This window comes from Emydura macquarii, unplaced genomic scaffold (assembly GCF_026122565.2).
Source record: "Emydura macquarii macquarii isolate MOO-44397 ecotype Brisbane River unplaced genomic scaffold, CSIRO-AGI_Emac_v2 contig_2487, whole genome shotgun sequence".
Lineage (NCBI taxonomy): Eukaryota > Metazoa > Chordata > Testudines > Chelidae > Emydura > Emydura macquarii.
Window position 1 is genome coordinate 25,107 of NW_027132624.1, and position 20,420 is coordinate 45,526.

A 20,420-nucleotide genomic window follows, 5' to 3' on the forward strand; every position below is an offset into this window, starting at 1 on the left:
GTTGAACAGGACACAACGGGCAGATGTGACAGACAAACCAGGACAGAGCGGTGTCTTGAGGGGCCATACCAAAATCAAGAGAACTTAGAAGGGAAAGAAACATCAGCCAGATGCTGGCCTCGCCCATGTTAGATGGGAGGGACTGAGTGCTTCACGACAAAGGTAGGTTTTAAGAATGGATTTAGAGGCAGTTACAAGGCGATTTCCCATCCCAAAAGTTTAGTAAAACAAAATAGCCGAGACGAAGAGTCACTTTAATCATCACTGTTGAGGTGAAGGGAAAGGGCGAGGGCCAGGGCCAGCGACATAACTAACAACAGTGTCTTCTCCCTCTTACACGCCATATGGTTCAGAACCTGGGAATAGAATTAGGAATGTGTTTATCTGATCTCCGTTTGCTTGGTGTGAGGACAGGCGGGGGTAGAGTCCTGGAGAAACGGGCCTGAGACTGAGATATTGATCAATATGATGCTAAATCTCGGCTTTCTACAAGGCACCAGCGAGTCCCCAAGGCTGAGATATTTCCAAATGGTGCTCAGTGACCAATTTTCATTGACTTTCAATGGAAGGTGGGCGTCTAACTTCCCTAAGCATCCTAGGCTCCCAACTCCCATTAGCTTTCAATGGGATTTGAGCACCTAATTCCCTTAGAGTCCTTTGAAAACTCCTATTCCCCCTTGCCCTAATCCACTAGAAAACACTAGACACTTCTTTTCTCTTCTCTTCACTTCTCTTCACTTCTCTTTCTACAGTTTCTTTCTTTCTGACTTCCCAATGCCAAATGTGTACGTCTCAGGGAAGGCCCACCTTCTCCTTCTCAATGCTCTTGCATTCTCAAGCAACTCCTTTATCGCCTCTGGCTTCCTTTCCACCCTCTTTCCCGTGTATCCTGCATGAGGGGGTCTGGGAACAAGTCCATCCCGTTGCATTGAGTGGGAGAGCCAGGCTTTCAAGCACTCTTAGGCAGGGCAGCGCCCATCCTGCCCATCCTATCCCTCAGCACCTCCTTCACCGTCTTGTTCCTGAAGCTGTAGATGATGGGGTTGAGGAGAGGCGTCACCACCATGTTTAGCACCGTGGCCACCTTGTTGAAGAACCTGGAGGAGCTGCCAGACAGCTTGGCTTGGATGAAGATTGAGCTGCCGTAATAGAGCGAGGCCACCGTGATGTGGGAGGTGCAGGTGCTGAAGGCCTTTCACCTGCCCCGGGCCAAGGGCATCCTCATCACCATGGCGACAATGCAAAGGTAGGACATGGTCGTCACAGAGACAGAGCTCAGGAGGAGGAAGGAGGAGATGGCCAAGTCCAGGGCCTGGAGGAGGCAAGTGTTGGCGCAGACCAGCTTGAGCAAGGGGCTGCTGTCGCAGAAGAAGTGGTCGAGGACGTTGGGCACACAGAAGGGCAGCATGGCCTTGAGCACCATGGAGGTGGAGATGGAGAGGAAGCTGCCTGCCCAGCAGGACAGCACCATGGCCAGGTGGACCCTGCCGCTCATGATGGCCTGGTAGCGCAGCGGGTTGCAGATGGCCACGTAGCGGTCCACGGGCATGGCTGCCAGCAGCAGGACTTCGGCCGAGCTCTTCACAAAGTAGACGTAGCCCTGGAGGGTGCAGGCTGGTGAAGGAGATGGTCTTGCGCTGGGAGAGGAGGAGACTGAGCATCTTGGGTGTGACGGTGGTGGTAATGAGCAACTCCAGCAGCGAGAGGTGGCTGAGGAAGTAATGCATAGGCGTGTGGAGGCGGAGGTACAGCCGGACCATGAAGACGACCAGGAAGTTCCCCTCCAGGGTCAGCACGTACATCACGAGGAAGAGGAGGAAGAGGGGCAGCTGCCACTGGCCGAGGCTGGAGAAACCAAGCAGGACAAGTTTGGTGATGTCAGCTGAAGACTGATTCACTGGGATCCTCCGAGAGGAATCCATTCAGCCTGGAAGTGAGAATCAAAGGATTGCGAGTCACTCGTCCGGGAGAGAAATCAGCAGGGCTTCTGCGTGGAGGGATTGAATCCACAGCACGGAGCCAGGAGGGGGAGCATTAATCATCTTTCAAAACTAAAAACTTTGGCAAACTACCTATAAATAAGGCCCTGAATCAGCTAAGCACGTCCCTATGGAACATATTATCAAAGGTATTGAGTGGGATTTTCAAATACTACTGAGCTAAAGAAGAAGGCTGGCACCAGTAGAGGGGATGATAAACTGGCCGTGGATCAGTTTAGGCTGGTATGAGATGGTTTCAGGAACAGCCTCCAACAGGAGCAGTGACAACCTAACGAGTTTGAAGATGGAGCTTGAGAAATGTCTGACCTGGAATAAAAGCTGGGGTTACCAGTGATAGCAGGAGGCTGGTCTCTGGACCAGTCCTATGTCCGATGGGCCTACCCACGCTGAAACCTACAACTTCAGGAGCAAGAAATTCAAGGGGATTCGGCACCTTATTCCCTTAATCTCTTTTTCTGCGGCTGCAGGTCCCAGTCTTGAAGTGTTGACGTCATCTGGTGAAAATATTGTACCCAGAATTGGCCTTTCTTCTTTTTCTTTTTGTAAAGAAATGTTTGCAACAATATTTCAGTTTTGTTTTCTGTTTGTTTCCCATGAAGGGGGATTGATTGGCAGTTTGCTGGCTTTCTTTCCTTTTCTTTTTCCCCATATATGTTGGTGACAAAACAAACCAACGAAAACGATTTAGCTTCCAGCATAGATTTGTGTTTGTCATTTATCATTTTCATTGATCAATTTGGGGGATTATTTACTTATTTATTCAAATTTAAATACATCTATAAGCACCCGCCCAGCCTGGTGCCTCTCCCATCAATGAAAAACAACAACCCAAGTGTAGACAATGGACTTCCCAGCAGCAAACCCACACTCCATGGGACATTCAATGAACTTGGAAGGTGGGAAATTCAAAAGTGATGACAGAGCCGCCCATGTCCTGTCAGTCACAGTGACCTTTCAGCAGGAATTATGTTTGGGACCTTCTCTGGCCTGTGTTATACAGGAGTTCAGACAAGATGACCCCTTCTGAACTTGGACTCTATGAAACTATGAACACTCTCTCTCTCTCTGCCTGTATTCAGCACAATCTGTTTGGCTCCTAAGCATTACGTTCTGCATGGAAATAAACTCTTTTTTTGAACACGGTTCTCAAATTTCCTTCTGTGAAGGGGCAGTGGAGGGCACTGCGTGCTAAATGTCTAGCAATTGAGGACATTTTGGCCGTGGTTTTGTCCTTAGGTCTGTGCAAAACACATCACCAGAATTTCCAACCTTGAGAAAAGCTGCTTTTGTCTGTGTGTGTGGGGGGGAGCACCAGAATTGTGTCTTGGGGACCCTTCTCAATACCCTATAATTAGAGCCAGGAACTGTAGAATCATAGAATATTAGGGTTGGAAGGGACCTCAGGAGTTCACCTAGTTCAAACCCCTGCTCAAAGCAGGACCAACCCCAATTACCATATTTAACCTTTTTATTACTGGCCTTGGCTCTAAAAGTGGGTGTGTGCTAATAAGGTTTGCAGATGACAAATAGTTGGGAGGTATTGCTAATAGAGAGAAGGACAGGGATCTCATACAACAAGATCTGGATGATCTTGTAAACTGGAGTAATAGAAATAGGATGAAATTTAATAGAGGAAAGTGCAAGGTCATGCACTTAGCGACTAATAACAGGAACTTTTGTTGTAAGCTGGGGAAGCAACAGTTGGAAGTGACAGAGGAAGAGAAGGACCTGGGTGTATTGCTTGATTACAGAATGACTGTGAGCCCCTAATGTGATGGGGCCATGAAAAAGCTAATGCAGTCCTTGGATGTATCTGGTGAGGTATTTCCAGTAGAGATAGGGAGGTGTTAGTACCATTATACGAGGCGTTGGTCAGACCTCATCTGCAATACTGGGTGCAGTTCTGGTCTCCCATGTTTAAGAAAATGGAACTCAAACTGGAACAGCTGCAGAGAAGAAATAGTAGGATGATCCGAGGAATGGAAAACCTGCCTTATGAGAGGAGACTCAAAGAACTTGGCTTGTTTAGCCTAACCAAAAGAAAGCTGAGGGGAGATAAATATCAGGGAGGGAGGGGACTTATTTAAGTTCACCAATGTGGACACAAGAACAAAATAGATATAAACTGGCCATTACGAAGTTTAGACTTGAAATTAGATGAAGGTTTCTAACCATCAGAGGAGTGAAGTTCTAGAATAGTCTTCCAAGGGGAGCACTGGGGGAAAGAAACCTAGCTGGCTTCAAGACTGAGCTTGATAAGTTTATGGAGGGGAAGGTATGATGGGACAGCCTACTTTGGCAATTGACTGATCTTTGACTACTAACGGTAAACATGCCCAATGGCCTATGAAGGGATGTTAGGTGGGGAGGGTGATGAGTTACTACTGATAATTCTTTCCAGGGTGTCTGGCTGGTGAGTCTTGCCCACATGTTCAGGGTTTGGCTGATTGCTGTATTTGGGATCGGGAAGGAATTTCCCCACAGGGTTTCGCCTTCCTTTGCAGCATGGGGCACAGGTCACTTGCTGGTGGATTCTCTGTACCTTGAAGTCGTTAAATCATTATTTGAGGATTTCAGTACCTCAGTCTTTGGGTAGGGGTCTATTACAGGAGTGGATGGGTGAAGTTCTATGGCCTATGTTGTGCAGGAGATCAGACTAGATGATCATAGTCGTCCGTTCTCACCTTATGTTTATGAGTCTGAGTCTAAATCATCCCAGTCAGGGCGTTGTCAAGCTGCACCTTAAAAACCTCTAAAGATGGAGATTCCACCACCTCTCTAGGTAACCCATTCCAGTGCTTCACCACCCTCCTAGTGAAAAATTTTTCCTAATGTCCAACCTAGACCTCCCCCCCCCCCTGCAACTTGAGACCGTTGCTCCTTGTTCTGTCATCTGCCACCACCGAGAACAGCCTAGCCCCATCCTCCCTGGAACCCCCTTTCAGGTAGTTAAAGGGTGCTATCAAATCCCCCTCATTCTTCTCTTTTGCAGACTAAACAAGCCCAGTTCCCTCAGCCTCTCCTCATAAGTCCTGTGCTCCAGCCCCCTAATCATTTTGGTTGCCCTCCGCTGGACTCTCTCCAACTTGTCCGCATCCTTTTTGTAGTGGGGGGCCCAAAATTGGACACAATATTCTAAATGTGGCCTTACCAATGCCGAAGAGAGGGGAATAATCACTTCCCGTGACCTGCTGGCAATGCCCCTCCTAATGCAGCCCAATATGCTATTAGCCTTCTTGACAACCAGGGCACACTGCTGACTCATATCCAGCTTTTTATCCACTGTTACCCCCAGGTCCTTTTCTGCAGAGCTGCTGCCTAGCTCGTCGGTCCCCAGTCTATAGCTGTGCATGGGATTCTTCCTTCCTAAGTGGAGGACTCTGCACTTTTCTTTCTTGAACCTCATTAGATTACTTTTGGCCCAATCCCCCAGTTTGTTTAGGTCACTCTGTATCCTATTGCTACCTTCCAGGGTATCTACCACTCTCCCCAGCTTAGTGTCATCTGCAAACTTGCTGAGGGTGCAATCTACCCCATCCTCCAGATCATTAATGAAGATGTTGAACAAAACCAGCCCCAGGACCGACCCCTGGGGCACTCCGCTTGTGGAGCCCTGATACTGTGTCCGTTGTGTAGGGGAGGGGAATTAGTTAAGGTGAGTTAGCTGGAAAAATGCAAGTTTAGGCTGAATGTGAGAAAAAGTGAGCTGAACACACCAACAGAAAAACCGAAAAGAACTTCCTTAACAGGAGGGTGTTTTAGGCTGTGGGATTGCTTATTCTGATAAAGGAATTTATAGAAAACATGGCTGGGATTTTCAAAGGCATTTAACAAAGTTAGATGCTGAAGTCCCGTTGAAATCAACAGTAGTTAGGATCCTCACTGTCTCAGCCTTCTTTGAAAAGCCCAGCCCTTTTCTGGATGAAAAGGTCGAAAAAAATACCATGGGGAACATTTACTGCCTAACGTCTATTTTACAAACGGCTCAGTGCTGGCCTAACTGCCCCACTCAGGTCAAAGGACGTTGGACCAGGTGAAGGAAGACCACAAAAGCACTGAAGAGTGACCTTTTCCGGTACAAAGCCCCGAGCTGCTCTCCCGCATGGCTTAGTCCCAGGTGGGGGGCCATAAACTGTCGCTGACACTCACAAGGGCACCAAGTTATCATAGTTGCAGGGTGAGCTTCACTTCTGTCACCCCTCTCCGAGTGCGTCCGCTCTGGTGTCTGGATCTTAGCCCACACCCCGGTTCCAGCACTCCGTGCATCATCCGCGCTTACCCGGTGGGCCCAAATTGGTTGAACACCTGTTCTTCTTTCCTTAAGTGACCAGTGGCAAATACAGTAACCCTGACAGCCTTCTTAACCCAAAGAATTGTTAACTTTCAGCAGTAAAACAAAAGATTTACAGTAAAAAGTTTTTTCAAACTATAAGAGAGGCAAGATAAATAAAAAAAAAAAGTCATTGAAGAAGGCAGTCTGGAACTCCGGGTTCTTATCGCCCAGGGAAGTGAACCAACCACCAGACCCTACAGGCATTCACCCAACCACAAAATGCAAAAACCAGGGGTCACCTGATGAAATTCATAGGCAGTAGGGTTAAAACAAAGACATGGATGCACTTTTTCACACCACTCACAGTCAGCCTTTGAGTTTGTTTCCTGGGGATGTAGTGAAGGTGAAAAATATCACTTGGTTAAAGACAGAGTTAGCTAATATCACAGAGGACAGGTCTGTCAATGGCTATTAGCCTCAATGGTCAAGGACACAACACCATGCTCTGGGTGTCCCTAAGCCTTTGATTGCCAGGAGCTAGGATTGGATGACAGGGGGTGGATCACTCAAAATTTCCTGTTCTGTTCATTCTCTCTGAAGCATCTGGTACTGGCCAGTCTTGGAAGAAAGGAGACTGGGCTAGATGGATCGTTGGTCTGACCCACTGTGGCTGTTCTTATTCATTTTTATGTTTTCTCTCTTTTTTTCTGGCCCAATGACTGTTCCATTTTTCAGCCAGAGTGGAACCGCTCCAACTGGAGAGACTGAGGAAGTCCCCACCTTTTTGGGAGAGCTGGCTTGTGGGACCCAAACTGGTAGGTGAGCTCGGACACTGCAGCGGAGATAGGCAGAGGAACATCTATCTTCTCATGGTTCATGCATTGCTCTGCGGGATACGTGTCAGGACGTCTGGCCTGAGATTGCAGTGCCCATATCCAGAAGCAGAAATGTAGGCACCTAGGGAACTTTTACTGCAAAATTTTGGCCTCGGCACCTACAGAGTTTGGGGGCAGCTGATCAGGGTTTAGAGAATTCCATTGGGGCCTTATTCTGGGATTTAGGCACTTAGAGGAGTACTTAGGAGGTTATGTCCTCTTCTAAACCTACCCCCACCCATTGCTTTTGAAAATCTCACTAGGTTACTATATGGATCTTTAGGCAAATAAATAGCTTTAGAACACTGGCCCTGTGTTTGGAAATGAAATGCCAGGACTGTGTGTGTTTGTGTTTGTGTGTGTATGTGCAGTGTCTGGTGCATTTGCCTCTAGTCCAAGTGCAGCACAGTTTTGGTTACAATGGAAGCACAACAGGCACCGCTTTTTCTGTGTTCTCCTTCTGAGATTCGGTTTTTATGACACATCGCTATTTTGAGACACTGGAGAACTTTGAATGTGCACAATGGCCCAGATTCTCAATTCAGTCACTCTAGTGTAAATATGGACTAATTCCGCTTACTCCAGCTGTGTATGTGTGATCAGAACCTGGCCCAACATTTCTGTGATAAAAGCATGCTGGGTCAGACACATCACTGGTGCAACCACAGTGAAATGAGAGGAGTTTGATCCATGCCATTGAAAACTAACTAGCAATATTTCAGGGGACATGATGTAATAAATGTTGTTTTGAATTAATACCCAAAGGCCCTAATTATAGATCCTCCATCACCAATGGGATATATTAAACAAAGACAAAGTTTAGAATCCATCCATCGAAGAGTTCTTGTGTTGTGTTTATACACCAGTTATTTAACTCCCAAATTTCTCAGTAGCTGAAAACAGGCTAGCACAAAGGTCTTGGAAGAGTCAGCTGGGATATTCATCCCTAGGTGTTGCTATGAATCCAGAGAATTTGCTACTGTCTAAACGTTGATAAAATGCGATGACAATTTGGGAGCCTTGGCACATTTTTAGAGGATGCATGTAAAACCCTGACTACAGCTCCAGACCAAGAACATGGGAATTATGTGTTAATCCAATAGGAGGGGCATTGATGCCTTCTGGTGGAGTTTGATCTGTCCATCATTCAATTGTTTGTCACTTTATACCCTTAGATGGGGTAGGAGTGAATATATGCAGAGTAGGTATGGAAATTTAAGTTTTTAGCGTGACTAATTAATGCCTCCAAAAAATTGTGAGATAAACACTCAAGTATGCTTGTTAATAACCATGCCATTTTCTTCCAGAAGACACTTAGAACTTCATGATTCTTTATGGCTAAGATTTTCAAAGCAACCAAAGGGAATTAGGTGCCTGACTGCCGTTGAAAATCACTTGGAATTGGACTTCTAACTCCCATTTAAAACCTTAACTTCACTTTAAAATCCAAGTCAGTTTGGTTGGCAAACATTATGTTATGTTTATTAACAGTGTATTCAGTGTTTATATGGATAGCAAATACAATGATTTGAAAAAACTTTGTTCAGGGTATCATTATTACTTTACAGAATACACAAGTATGTGAAAAGTGTCACACAAAAGTACTGTTCCATAACACATTATACATCAATCCCAAATAATGGCACTTTAAGACACATCAAAACTCCATCAATCATATGATACATATGTGATAAAGAGCCCGACATTTCTTACCTAGATGAGGTTTACACTGACTTGAATCTATTCACCTCAACTACATGACTTCTCTTTTACATCAGTTTAAGTTAGAGGGGAATCTGGACTATTGCTTTCAGTGACCTGTTCATAGATTCAAACGTTTTAAGACCAGAAGAGGCCATTAGGGTAATCATCTCCTTCAAAGTCATCTTTGGAACCTCAGCTGGTGATTCCTGAATGAATCCCAGAAAGCTACGGTGAAAACAAGGGTACCTTTCAGAAAGATATCCAAACTTTATTTAAAGATTCCAAATGATGGAGAAGCTCTCACATCCCACTGGAAGTTGTTCCTAGAGATAATGTATAGATACCAAGGCCATAGGGGATGACTGTGATCATATAGTCTGCAGAACACAGGCCATGGAGCGTCCCCAAAACAATTCCTTTTCAATGAGAGCAGAACTATCAAAATACACAATTTTGATTTTAAAATTGACAGTGGTGGAGAATCACTGCTTCCCAGGACAGAATGCCAGACCTTGCACGTTTGGCCCAGGTTCTTTTTTCCTAGATGCATACGTTTACATTTAGCTGTATTAAAACACATACTATTTGTTTGCCCTCAGCTCACGAAGCGATCCAGGTGGCTCTGAATTCATGTGGCCTGATTTCTTCATCGTTTTCTTCACTCCTCCCCCCCCCCCCCCGCGACTTTACTGCATTTCACTGTCCATTTCTTTTGACCAGACTCTGAGTCCAACTGCATCGCAAGGCATTGGCACAAGGAGGCGGCCATCCAGCCCTGCCCAGCCTCAGAATGGCCAGTGAAATAGAAGACCCTGCCCAGACCAATAAGAGATGTCCCAGACTGGGGAATTGAACCCGGACAGAGCAACAGCAGTCACATCCAACTTGGCAGCCAAAGCATTTGTCCACAGACCAGCTGCCTCAAATCCCACAAATGTCAATAAAAAGCCAAATCCCCACATCTTTGCTATCCTCTCTCTTCTCCCCTATTCTGTCTGTTTTGTCACAAGCAGGAAAAGTGACCACAAAATTCACAGCTGAGTAAAAATCCAGGAACACGGCTACGTCCACCTTCCCCAGTAAGGACTGTGACAAAAGAAGGCATTCAAACCAAGAGCCTGTCTCTGAAAAAAGCACTTAGGTAAGTTTTAATGTAGACTGTTTTGTATAACCACTCAATTCCTGAATCCAAATCCTTTATGTCTTGTATACTCATCTTTTCCAAATGTTTGCATGAATTTTCTAATGTGCTTGCTATGAGACGAAGCATTCCAAACTCCAATCCATATTTAACAATTGCATGATGTACAGTGACAGGGTCACTGTAGCCGGGAGGGGTGGTCACCCTCTGAGAAGGACCCAGAGGGGGAGCCAAACCCACTCTCGCTGGTAGAGTCCAGAAGGACAGCCCCTGACCTGAAGCAGGTGGGCGGTCTCAGGCCATTAAAAACCCCATGGACACCACCTGTCTGGAAGCAGGGGGTGGAGCCAGGCCTTAAAAACCCAGGCCTGCGAGCTCAGTCAGGTGGGGACGGCCGAGGGAGAGGGACGTTTCTCCCCTGAGGCTCCCAATTTGAACCAGACCAGAGGCCCACGCTGAGGGGGAGCGGCCGGTCTTACCACGGCCTGGGGACCGGAGGAGGACCTACCCGAGTTGCCCGCTGCCTGGGAGCCGGAGGGAGACTGATCCGAGCAGTCCAGGGCCTGGGTCCCGGAGAACTTGCCGGCCCTACCCACGGCTTGGGGGCCGGAGGACCTGGAGGAGCTGCCCTCCGCTGAATAGCCCATGGAGTTTCCGGAGCTGCCGCCGGTTGACGGAAAGGGATTCGTGTGACTCCCGCCCACCTTCGAACCCAGCACCCCAGAGGCAGGCGAAGGAGCAAAGGTACTTTAAACCAGGGTGGGAGGAAGCAGCCCAGGGAAGCCGATGGTGGTGCGGCTGAGTGGTGGCTCCCAGTGAGTCAGCGTGTTGCGACGGGAGCCCCGCTGACTCCGTGGCAAACACCTTTGCCACTGCCAGGGCCCTAGGCTGGGACACAGTGAAGACGGGTGGGCCTGCATCCCCCTCCCCCCTTCCCTAACCACCCCGAGAGAGCCTCCCCCTCCTTACCGGTCCAGTGAGTGACCTGCTACGTGCCAGCCCTGCCAAGGGCCGGGCACTAGATTTCTTACATGCCAGCCCTGCCTAAGGGCTGGGGCGAAGGACTGCTTGCAAGCCTGGTTAAAAGGCTTGAGATGGCTTCCCGGCAAGGGATAGCTGGGCAGTGTGGTCCCCCTCTGAGAACGACCCGGAGGGAGGGCCCAGCTGCTGCCCCCTCACAGGGGCACGTCCACAGGGCCAGATCCTCACCTGGTGTAAATCCACATACCAATGCTGATGTCAATGGAGCAAGGCTAATTTACGTCAGCTGCAGATCTGTGCCTGGATCTGAACCTCCTCCCATGCAGCAAGGGAAGAGCTAAATTGCTCCTTCTATGGCTGTGTTACCTGCACCACACAGAGCAACGGGCATTTCTCCACCCCTCCGTTGCACCATGGAAATAGACTGCTCCATTAGCCCACATACTAATTAGGGAAGCCAAGGTCTGAATTCCTCGCAGTCTTAAATGGATTGTTATCTGCACACCAGCCCTGTAAAGCAGAGTGTTATTACCCCCATTTTACAGAGGTGGGTGTTGTGCGTTGTTAGTTGTCAGTGTAGGCTGCATGTGTGCATCCCCGTGTAGGTGCTGTCCCAGCTCTGTGCAGGTAACCGAGACGGCACTCACGATCGGATGAATCGACACGACCACGGATTAGCTGAGCAACAAAGGCACCCGGACCAGGTTTATTGCAGTTGAAGCACAATGAGAAGCGACCTATAGAGTATCTATGGGTACACTTCAAATACGAGTGCTCCATTACCATGGACACGGCACAACTTAACGGCAGGACTTTCCGTTATCCCCTAGGCCGGACGACATCGTTCCCTCTGACTCCCTCTTTTATACACTGCTACAGACAGTTTCATTCTTCCCCTTCGATGTAGGTAGTTGCCATCCTCTTGATGCAGTCTGATACCACCCCTCGCCTTGCACTGGATGGATCGGGCAAAACAACTCTGTTTGTCGTCTGATCAGACATTTCTATCCATCCAAGTGTCATTTCAGGGATCAGATGGCCCTTGTTATCTCTTTGGTGTTAGGCTGTCTTGGTACTTTCTGCACCTGCTATATATATTTTTAGTAATATTTTGATATTAGTAATATTTAGGAAATATGCATGTTTGCAGTATCAGCTTTTTCTCTGAGCCAGTTTCAGTGAGGTTGTAAGTTTACAGCCTGGCTCCTGTTCATGGCTTTTTCCACTTAGACCTCATGTCTTAGCCTGTTCTGCTAGTTTGCAGGCCTCAAGCTCTCACTTCTTACTACAGTGGGATTACACAGGGCAGATTAAGTGTCTAGCCCAAGGTTACGTGACAATGAACTGGGAATAGAATCTGGCTCCTCTGGGTCTCTGATCATTACCTAATCCACCAGCTCATCCATCGAACCCTCTTTGTGGTCAAACCATCAAAATGTCCTATCCTTCACCCCAGTGTCAATCAGGAATAATTCTGCTGCAGTTCATAGGGGCTGATTCTTCTCTCCCTCACCCTGGTGTAAATCAGGAACAACTCCGTTAAAGTCAATGCAGTTACGCTGCTCTAAAGCCAGGCCAAAAGAGAGGTGTCGTTTTCAGTTGAGCAGACTTTTATAGTGGATTAAGGGAAAAGAAAAAAAAACTAGCGAAGGACAAACAAAGCCTTCCATGAGAGAGAGAGCACAGTGTGTGTGTCTCTCTCTTGCTATCTCGTGCCTGTATTGACAGCTGCATGGAACATACCCCTCTGACTGGGAGACTCTTTAGAAATTCAAAGGCGAGTTATGTTGAGACCACAGCAGAACCTCAAAGATACGAACACCAGAGTTACCAACCGACCGGTCACCCAAACACCCTGTGAAACCATAAATACTGCCAGCGGTCAGGCAGAAGCCGGGGGAGGGGGAAGGGGAAGGAAAGAAAGAAAGAAAGCATCCCCACTTGGAGGGGGAAGCTGTTTTCACACACACCCCAGCCCCCCTCCCCTAAGAGCCCAGGAAGAAAGCTGCCACCCAGCTCACGCTGCAAGGTGAAGGTTGCAGCCAAAGCCTGGCCTGGAGCTGCAGTGGGAGTCAGCTGCGCTCTGGAGGAGTTTTAAAGGGTCACAGCCTGTGCACCGATGAGGCCCAAGCTTTGCCCGTGGCTTCACTCCGGGATCCTGCCAGCACCTCTGGGAGTGCAAGAGGCAGGGGAGGGAGGGGCACTGCCACATGCTGCTTCTGCAGTGCACAGAGCAGGGCGAGCCCTGGGGATAGGCTGCTGAGGGCTGGGGCATGTAGTGCCATCGATGCGGGACAGGTACCCTTCCCCCAGTTCAGCGCAAAGGCAAGAAACAGGAATTGTGCAGGGAGCTGCTGGCAAACCAGGCAGGGCTGCAAGGTGCCACTTTTGAAGAGATCTCTCCAGCCCCAGCTGGACGACACTGACCGCAGGGTGCTGTGCCCGAATGTTCTGTTCAGATGTACAAACATTTCAAGTTACCAACAACCCCCATTCCCGGGGAATATCTACGGCACATTCTTACCCGTTAGCAGACCTGTGGCCCACCCCAGTCTGACAGCAATGTGTTCTAGTGGATCAGGCACAGAGCTGGTACTCAGGAGACTTGGGTTCTCCTCCTGGTTCTGACCTGAGCTGTGGGGTTTTGAAAAGCAGCAAAGTGTCTAACACCCCTTGAAATCCATGCCTTTAAAAACCTGGCTTTAGATCTGACGGTAAATGTTCCCTAGCTGCCTAAATCCTCAGGGCCTCTAAACCTCAGCGCAATCAATAAACCTGTGAAGATAAGCATTGCCCCGCCTATCTCACCTGCACAGCTTCATCCACAGGCAGGCTCTGAACACACATCACTCTGCACAAAATAGGCAGAGGGAATGGTGGGGAAATGGAAGAGATGGCAGCTTCTTCCCTTATACAATTTAGGCCAGCAGTTTGGGCACCTGGGCTGTGGGAGACCCTGGTTAAATTCCCTCCTGTGGTTGAAATGAGCAGAATGGATTTGGACAGGTCTCTTCCACCTCAGAAGTGACGGACCTGACCATTGTTCATACAGAGTGGAAGAGCTTCAATGGCCCAGATGGAAGTGTGCCGTACTAGGAGATCTTTCAGTGAGACTTGGCAGAATTCAATTTTCATTTTTTAAACATTTTGACCCATAATATCAGTCCTGACTTGTCAGCCTTTTCCACGATTTTATCATTTCAATTTTAACAGTTGTGCAAAGTTATTAGTTCTATGGTTTTTTTTTCTGATTTTTATCCATTTAAATGTTCACAGCTGTGGGAAATTATGTGGGGTGAGACAACAGAGTGGGTCACAATAATTATTTCATGAGAGTAGGTGTTGGTTTCAAAAAGATAAAGCTTTATAACCTTTAAACCACAAATTGACAACATCACATTGTTCAAATACACAAGGTAAATATCCTCACATCAAACACTAAGAAATTCTCAAGCTGCATTTTTCTTACTTTGTCTCTGTGTACATTTCTATTGTCAGACATGGAAATATATTTGTCATTTTGTGTGTGTACAATGAAATTCAGGTTTACTGTCTCTTTTATCAATAAAAAACATGATCCTTCAATCCTACCTTCCGCCCCGTGGTTAGATCATGTGGTTAAAAGGTAGAAAAACCGTGTTCAAATCCCTTCTTCTCAGGAAAAGGAGGAAATTGAACTGTGCTCTCCCACACTCCGAATGCCCTAAGCAGTAGACTACAGCTTACAAGACGCTTCCTTCTCTCCTGGCCATTTCATGACCTGTTAGACTTGCTCTGAGACTTGCTACCAGATGAGGTACACCACATGTTGTGACAGACATGTGTAGGACTCATGGATCCTGACAGGTGTGTTGTGGGGCTACTGACCATCATAGCAGCGGAGATGGGCCTGCAGGTTTTGCATCTGTTCTTAGGGGAGGGGCTGGTGTCACTTTGTGTTGGTTGCTGCCGGTCTGTGGCCAGCTTGCGTCTGATGATGAGCTTGATGAGGTTGGGTGGTTGTTTGAAGAACAGAAAAAGAGGGTTGGGAAAGCTCTCCATCAGCTTGTGTCCCAGTGAGTATGGGTGGTAACTATTTAATATACTTCAATTCACAAATCTGTCAGACAGCAAAAGTCCTGGATTCAATAAAGACACCAGAAGCTCCCCAGCCCTGCCTCTGCCCAGCTGGGTGGGCACAAGCCCTGCTGTCTCTAACGCTGCTCCCAGCACCCCGATCCCCTGCCTGGGCACCACTTGAAGGGCCACAGTCCCTGGCACCCCCAGAGGCAGGAGCGGTGGGTGGGGGTGTCTCGAGGGATGCAGCCAAGCTGGAGTTTGTGCCGGGCCTCTAGGGGAGGGGTAGAGCAGGGGTAAGGGCTACGGTACAAGCACCGGTCTCACTGTGAGTACTAGAACAGCTGTACTATTTCAGGACTGCCCACACACGCTGTGGTTTGCCTCATTGCACCACATGATGAGCTCCCATTCTACACATTTTATTGCAACTTACAGTAAATGCCCACAAAATCATTTGCAAATGCTCATGGAAGTCACAGTCTTACTCAGAGTTTCTCTCAGGGCCTCCTTGACCTCCTGGTTTCTCAGGCTGTAGATGAGGGGATTGACCATGGGCGTCAGCACGGTGTAGAAGACGGAGAACACTTTGTTCAGGTCGCGCAGCACAGCCGTATCCGGGAGCATGTAGACAATGATCAGGGTCCCGTAGAAAACTGTCACCACGATGAGGTGAGAGGAGCAGGTAGAAAAGGCCTTTTGCCTCCCGGTGCTGGAAGGGATTCTCAGGATGGCGCTGATGATACACATGTAAGATGTGAGGGTTAAGAGAAAAGGGGGAAGAACAAATATGCAGGAGATGAGGAAGAACACAAGAACCATCCAGCTGGTGTCACTGCAGGACAGTTTTATCAACGGGGTGTAATCACAAAAGAAATGGTCAATTTCATTGGGCCCACAGAAAATCAGTTGTGACACCCAACATGCTCTGATGGTGCCAACTGCAAAGCCACTGAGCCAAGATCCAACCGCTAGCTGGAAGGAAAATCCACTATTCATACGGGCTGCGTAATGCAGTGGTTTGCATATGGCTAAATACCGATCATAAGACATCGCTGATAAGAGACAACACTCTGTAGATAACAGAGAACCAAAGATATAAAACTGTATGAGGCAACCAGCAAATGAAATGGTCTTGTCCCCACTCAGGAGACGGCCCAGCATCCGGGGCAGGATGGTGGAGCTGTAGCAGGTCTCCAAGCAGGACAGGTTCCCCAGGAAGAAGTACATGGGAGTGTGAAGGTGCTGATCAGCCACAACTAGCACCACGATGGCCGTGTTCCCAGCCATGGTCACAACGTATATCACTAGAAACAGTGGGAAGAGAAGAATTTGCAGTTCGTGGAAATTCCCAAAGCCCAGGAGGATGAATCCCATGATGGATGTTTGATTTCCCCAGTTCTGGGTCTGCCATGGGTTCTATTGAGAAAAATATTTATTTTTAAAAAAGCAATAACAATAACAACCTGTGAAATATGATATAAAACAGATTCATTGTGTTTTATCTGGTCTCACCTTATTTTTGTTGTTTAGTTCTGGTTTTGGAGGCTATATAATAGGTGTCAGAGAAATTTGGTGGGGAATGATAATCAATGACACACAGTAATAAGAGGGCACAAAATATATAGGAATGAGCAAGCAGGTGTCAGGGATGGGGGTGTAGCACTAGATGTGAAAGAGTCAAATGGATACAAATCTTCAATGAATCAAACTGTACCATAGACTCTCTGTGGAGATGGAGTTCATGCAAGATTCCATGCTTGAATAATAAGAATATAGGAGAAGGAATATACTACCAACCAGCTGACCAGGGTTGTGATGGTGATTGTGAAACACTCAGGGAGATTAGAGAGGCTAAAAAACCAGAAAACCCAATAAAAATGGGGGAATTTCAACCATCCCCATTTGACTGGGTACATGGCACCTCAGGTATTGTGTTGTATGTCAGCTACGGGAGGTAATTGTTCTGCTCAACTCAGCACTGGTGAGGCCTCAGCTGCAGGATTGCATCCAGTTTTGGGAATCAAACGATAAGAAAAATATGGACAAATTGAAGAGAGAGTTCAGCAGAGAGCAACAAAGGTGATAAAATGTTTAGAAAACCTGCCCTGTGAGGAAAGGTGGAAAGAATTGAGCATGTTTAATCTAGAGACGAGAAAATTGATGGGGGACCTGATAACAGCCTTCAAACATGTAAAAGGTTGTTATAAAGGGGACAGTGATCAATTATTCTCCATGTCCACTGAGGGTTGCAGAAGAAGGAATCAACTTAATCTGCAACAAGAGAGATTTAGGTATAGTAAGAAAAACTTTCTAACTCTAATGAATTCCAGCTAAGCACAGGGACAGGTTACCAAGGCAGGCTGTGTAATTCCCCTTAACTGAATGTTTTTAAGTGAGCCTAGATAAAACATGTGCCAGCGATGGTCTAGATAGTCAGCATGGCAGGATGGAATAAATCAATGGCTCTCAACCTTTCCAGACAACTATACCCCTTTCAGGAGTCTGATTTGTCTTGTGTACCCCCAAGTTTCACCTCATTTAAAAACTACTTGCTTACAAAATCAGACATAAAAATAGAAAAGTGTCACAAGAACTATTACTGAAAAATTGTTCACTTTCTCATTTTCACCATATACTTCTACAATAAATCAATTGGAATATAAATATTGTACTTACATTTCAGTGTCTAGTATATAGAGCCATATAAAGAAGGCATTGTCTGTACGAAATTGTAGTTTGTACTGACTTCACTAGTGCTTTTTATGTAGCCTAGCTGTAAAATTACATAAATATTTGGATGAGTTGATGTACCCCCTGAAAGACCTTTGCGTACCCCCCGGGATATGTGTACCTCTGGTTGAGAACCACTGGAAAGATGACCTCTCAAGGTCCATTCCACCTCTTCTTTACTATGATTTATTATTCCATTTCCTTGTTCCACTCATAACTGAAGTTTTCAGTTAACCAGTATAAAATTAGTTGTAGTTTTTTTAAACAATGTCTTTATTTAAGAAGTTTTAGCAGGTTTCCAAATTCTAGCCATGTAACTTACCAGAGACAATACAATATTAGTTTTAATACTTGCCTATTTCTCCTGAAAGAAATCTCCTAGAAATCACATTTTTCCAGTCATATCAAACTGTAACCTCATATCCTGTAGGGTTGCTTTTATCTTCTATAACTGAGATAGCACTCAGATGGCATATTAAGATAGATAGATAGATAGATATTGTGAAGGGAAGGAAAGACAGAGACAGACTGGGAGATAGGCAGAAATAACGAACACAAGCAAGCAAGATAAATTGTGGAGGGAAGGCTAGATTGCAACACACGGGCAGACAGACAGCTAGCTAGATACCTTATTGAAAATTTCCTATTCCAAAGATTTTTTCTCCCACTGGATATGTGTTAAATTCTTTGCTGAGAGGCATTAATTACATTAGCCTAAGAAGAAGTTTATTTTGTCAGTTTCTGTCCACGTTTCTACCCTCTTTTCCTGCCTCTGAAGTCTCACCACCTCTGGAATTTCACCACCATCAATCCTGAACAATGCTTTTCAGTCAGTGAGTGAGCGAGAAGCCTCAAAATCTCATAAATCCTCACAAAGACTGGCCAGCTCAGCTCAGCTCTGGCGAGAACTGGAACCCAGGGTGTTCTACATACATCTGAACCTGTCTGCTCTGACGTGTCTCACAGAAAGACAGTGTCTCTGTCACACGTCATTCATGACCGTAGGTTCTAAAGAGCTACTCAGGGTCTTATATTTGCACCATGGATAGGTTTGACTTTTAATTATAACAACAAAAATCCCAAGAGCAAAATCAGCTATAAACTCCCAAATGTAAAGCCAAAATCCGATTTCTTTTTTTTTCAGAGAAAAAACTGAAAACGTGCTGGTATTTGGGTTTTTGAATTTTCAATTAAACTTTTTAAAATAAAATTGAAGAAAAGCAGACACTTTCTATGAACATTTTTGTTGTGTTGAAAATCCAGTTTCCCATCATGAAGAGTTTTGATGCAAAAATTTCACCAAACCCTAACAGGTCCTACTGTGTACTGGAAAACTATGTACTAGACAGGAGGGATCAGGTATAAGAATATACATTATCCTTTACCTTCTGTTTATCTGATGAGAAAAGATCTGCTTCCTCCAAAACAGGAATAATAAAAGCTGGAATCCCTCATGTGAGTTCTTCATGCAGCCTTTCAGAGACCAGGATACATGATCTAGAGTCTATATCCTATCACCATCCTCTTCCTGGACCTGTGTAATGCGACGAGAGAGTGCTGAAAAGGAGCAAGAACTTTATTTTCCTGCCTCGCACAGCTGGCTTTTACCTGATACCAAAGAGTGAATGCCTCCTCTCATTCATTACACAAGAGAGAAACATCTCCCTGGACACGTCTACTAAAGGGAATTTGCAACCACCATGAAGGCGGAGTAAATAATACATTTATTATTGGAACTTACGAGTTAAATAAGGAAACTTCTAAACTCAGTGAGAAAGTTGTAGCGATAGAGAAATGCCTAACCTCAAAGGAGATGTTTTCTTTGCTAACTGCTAAGGAGTTTTCGCTCCAGAGGAGTCCAGTCATCCCCCTTGTCTGCTCTCCTGTCTCTAAAGTGGCTAGTACCAACTGTTTAGAAGAAGGTTCATAGATGCACGGCTCTCAAGGCAAGAAGGGACATTGAATCCTCTACTCCAATGTACTGTATCTAACAGGGCATTACATCTCACCCAGCTACCCTATGACTGAGCCTCATAACTTGTGTTTGACTAAAGCCTATCTTCCAGACAGGGGACCAGGCTGGAGTCAAAGACATCAGGAGATGGAGAATCCACTGCTGCCCATGGGAGCTTGTTCCAATGGTTCATCGACTTCTCTAGAGAAGCGACTCCCTAGCTGGGGTGCTGGGCATGGCGTAGCAGGGTCTTCTTCTCTGGCACCCCCCTGCCAGCTGTCACTCTGGCCATGTGGTGGGCTACTACCTGTGAATCAGCCCTCCAGCCAGGTCACCTTTCTGATAGTGGAACACAGGCTTGCCCTACCCTCTGGGTTCCAGCCCAGGTACCATGTCTTAAGCAGCTCAGGTCTGTCTGTAAAGACCTACTGCTTCCACGGTGAGCTAATTCCAACCTTGGTCTGTCCCTAGGTCTTTCTCACAGCCCCTTCCCAGGCTCCCTCCTCCACAGAGCCCTGAAGGAAAGAGGATAAGTTATGATGAACAAAGCAAATGTACAGGTCCCATGCCAGGCCTATCTGCCCCAGAGAGGCTCTGGCATCCAAGAGGCTCAAAACAGCCCTTGGCCCCAGACCAGCTGGCCTCCACACAATCTCTAGGTTTTCTCTGCCCTCAGCCAGGCCTTCCTTCAAGGTGATCTCCT

General features: G+C 46.6%; 2 protein-coding genes across 2 annotated transcripts; both read right to left on the minus strand.

Moving 5' to 3' along the window:
• Positions 1–949: 949 nt before the first annotated feature.
• On the minus strand, positions 950–1,922 carry LOC137163272 (olfactory receptor 6M1-like). The gene is made up of 3 exons (XM_067563453.1): positions 1,655–1,922; positions 1,200–1,614; positions 950–1,139 (listed from the first exon to the last, which is right to left on the minus strand). The coding sequence occupies exons 1-3, from the start codon at positions 1,920–1,922 to the stop codon at positions 950–952; spliced, it is 873 nt and encodes a 290-aa protein (XP_067419554.1).
• A 13,561-nt stretch (positions 1,923–15,483) lies between these two features.
• On the minus strand, positions 15,484–16,449 carry LOC137163273 (olfactory receptor 10A4-like; the record flags this gene model as incomplete). The annotated part of the gene is made up of 1 exon (XM_067563454.1): positions 15,484–16,449. A coding segment is annotated over one exon (966 nt), but the record flags the coding sequence as incomplete, so codon positions are not given.
• Positions 16,450–20,420: the final 3,971 nt, after the last annotated feature.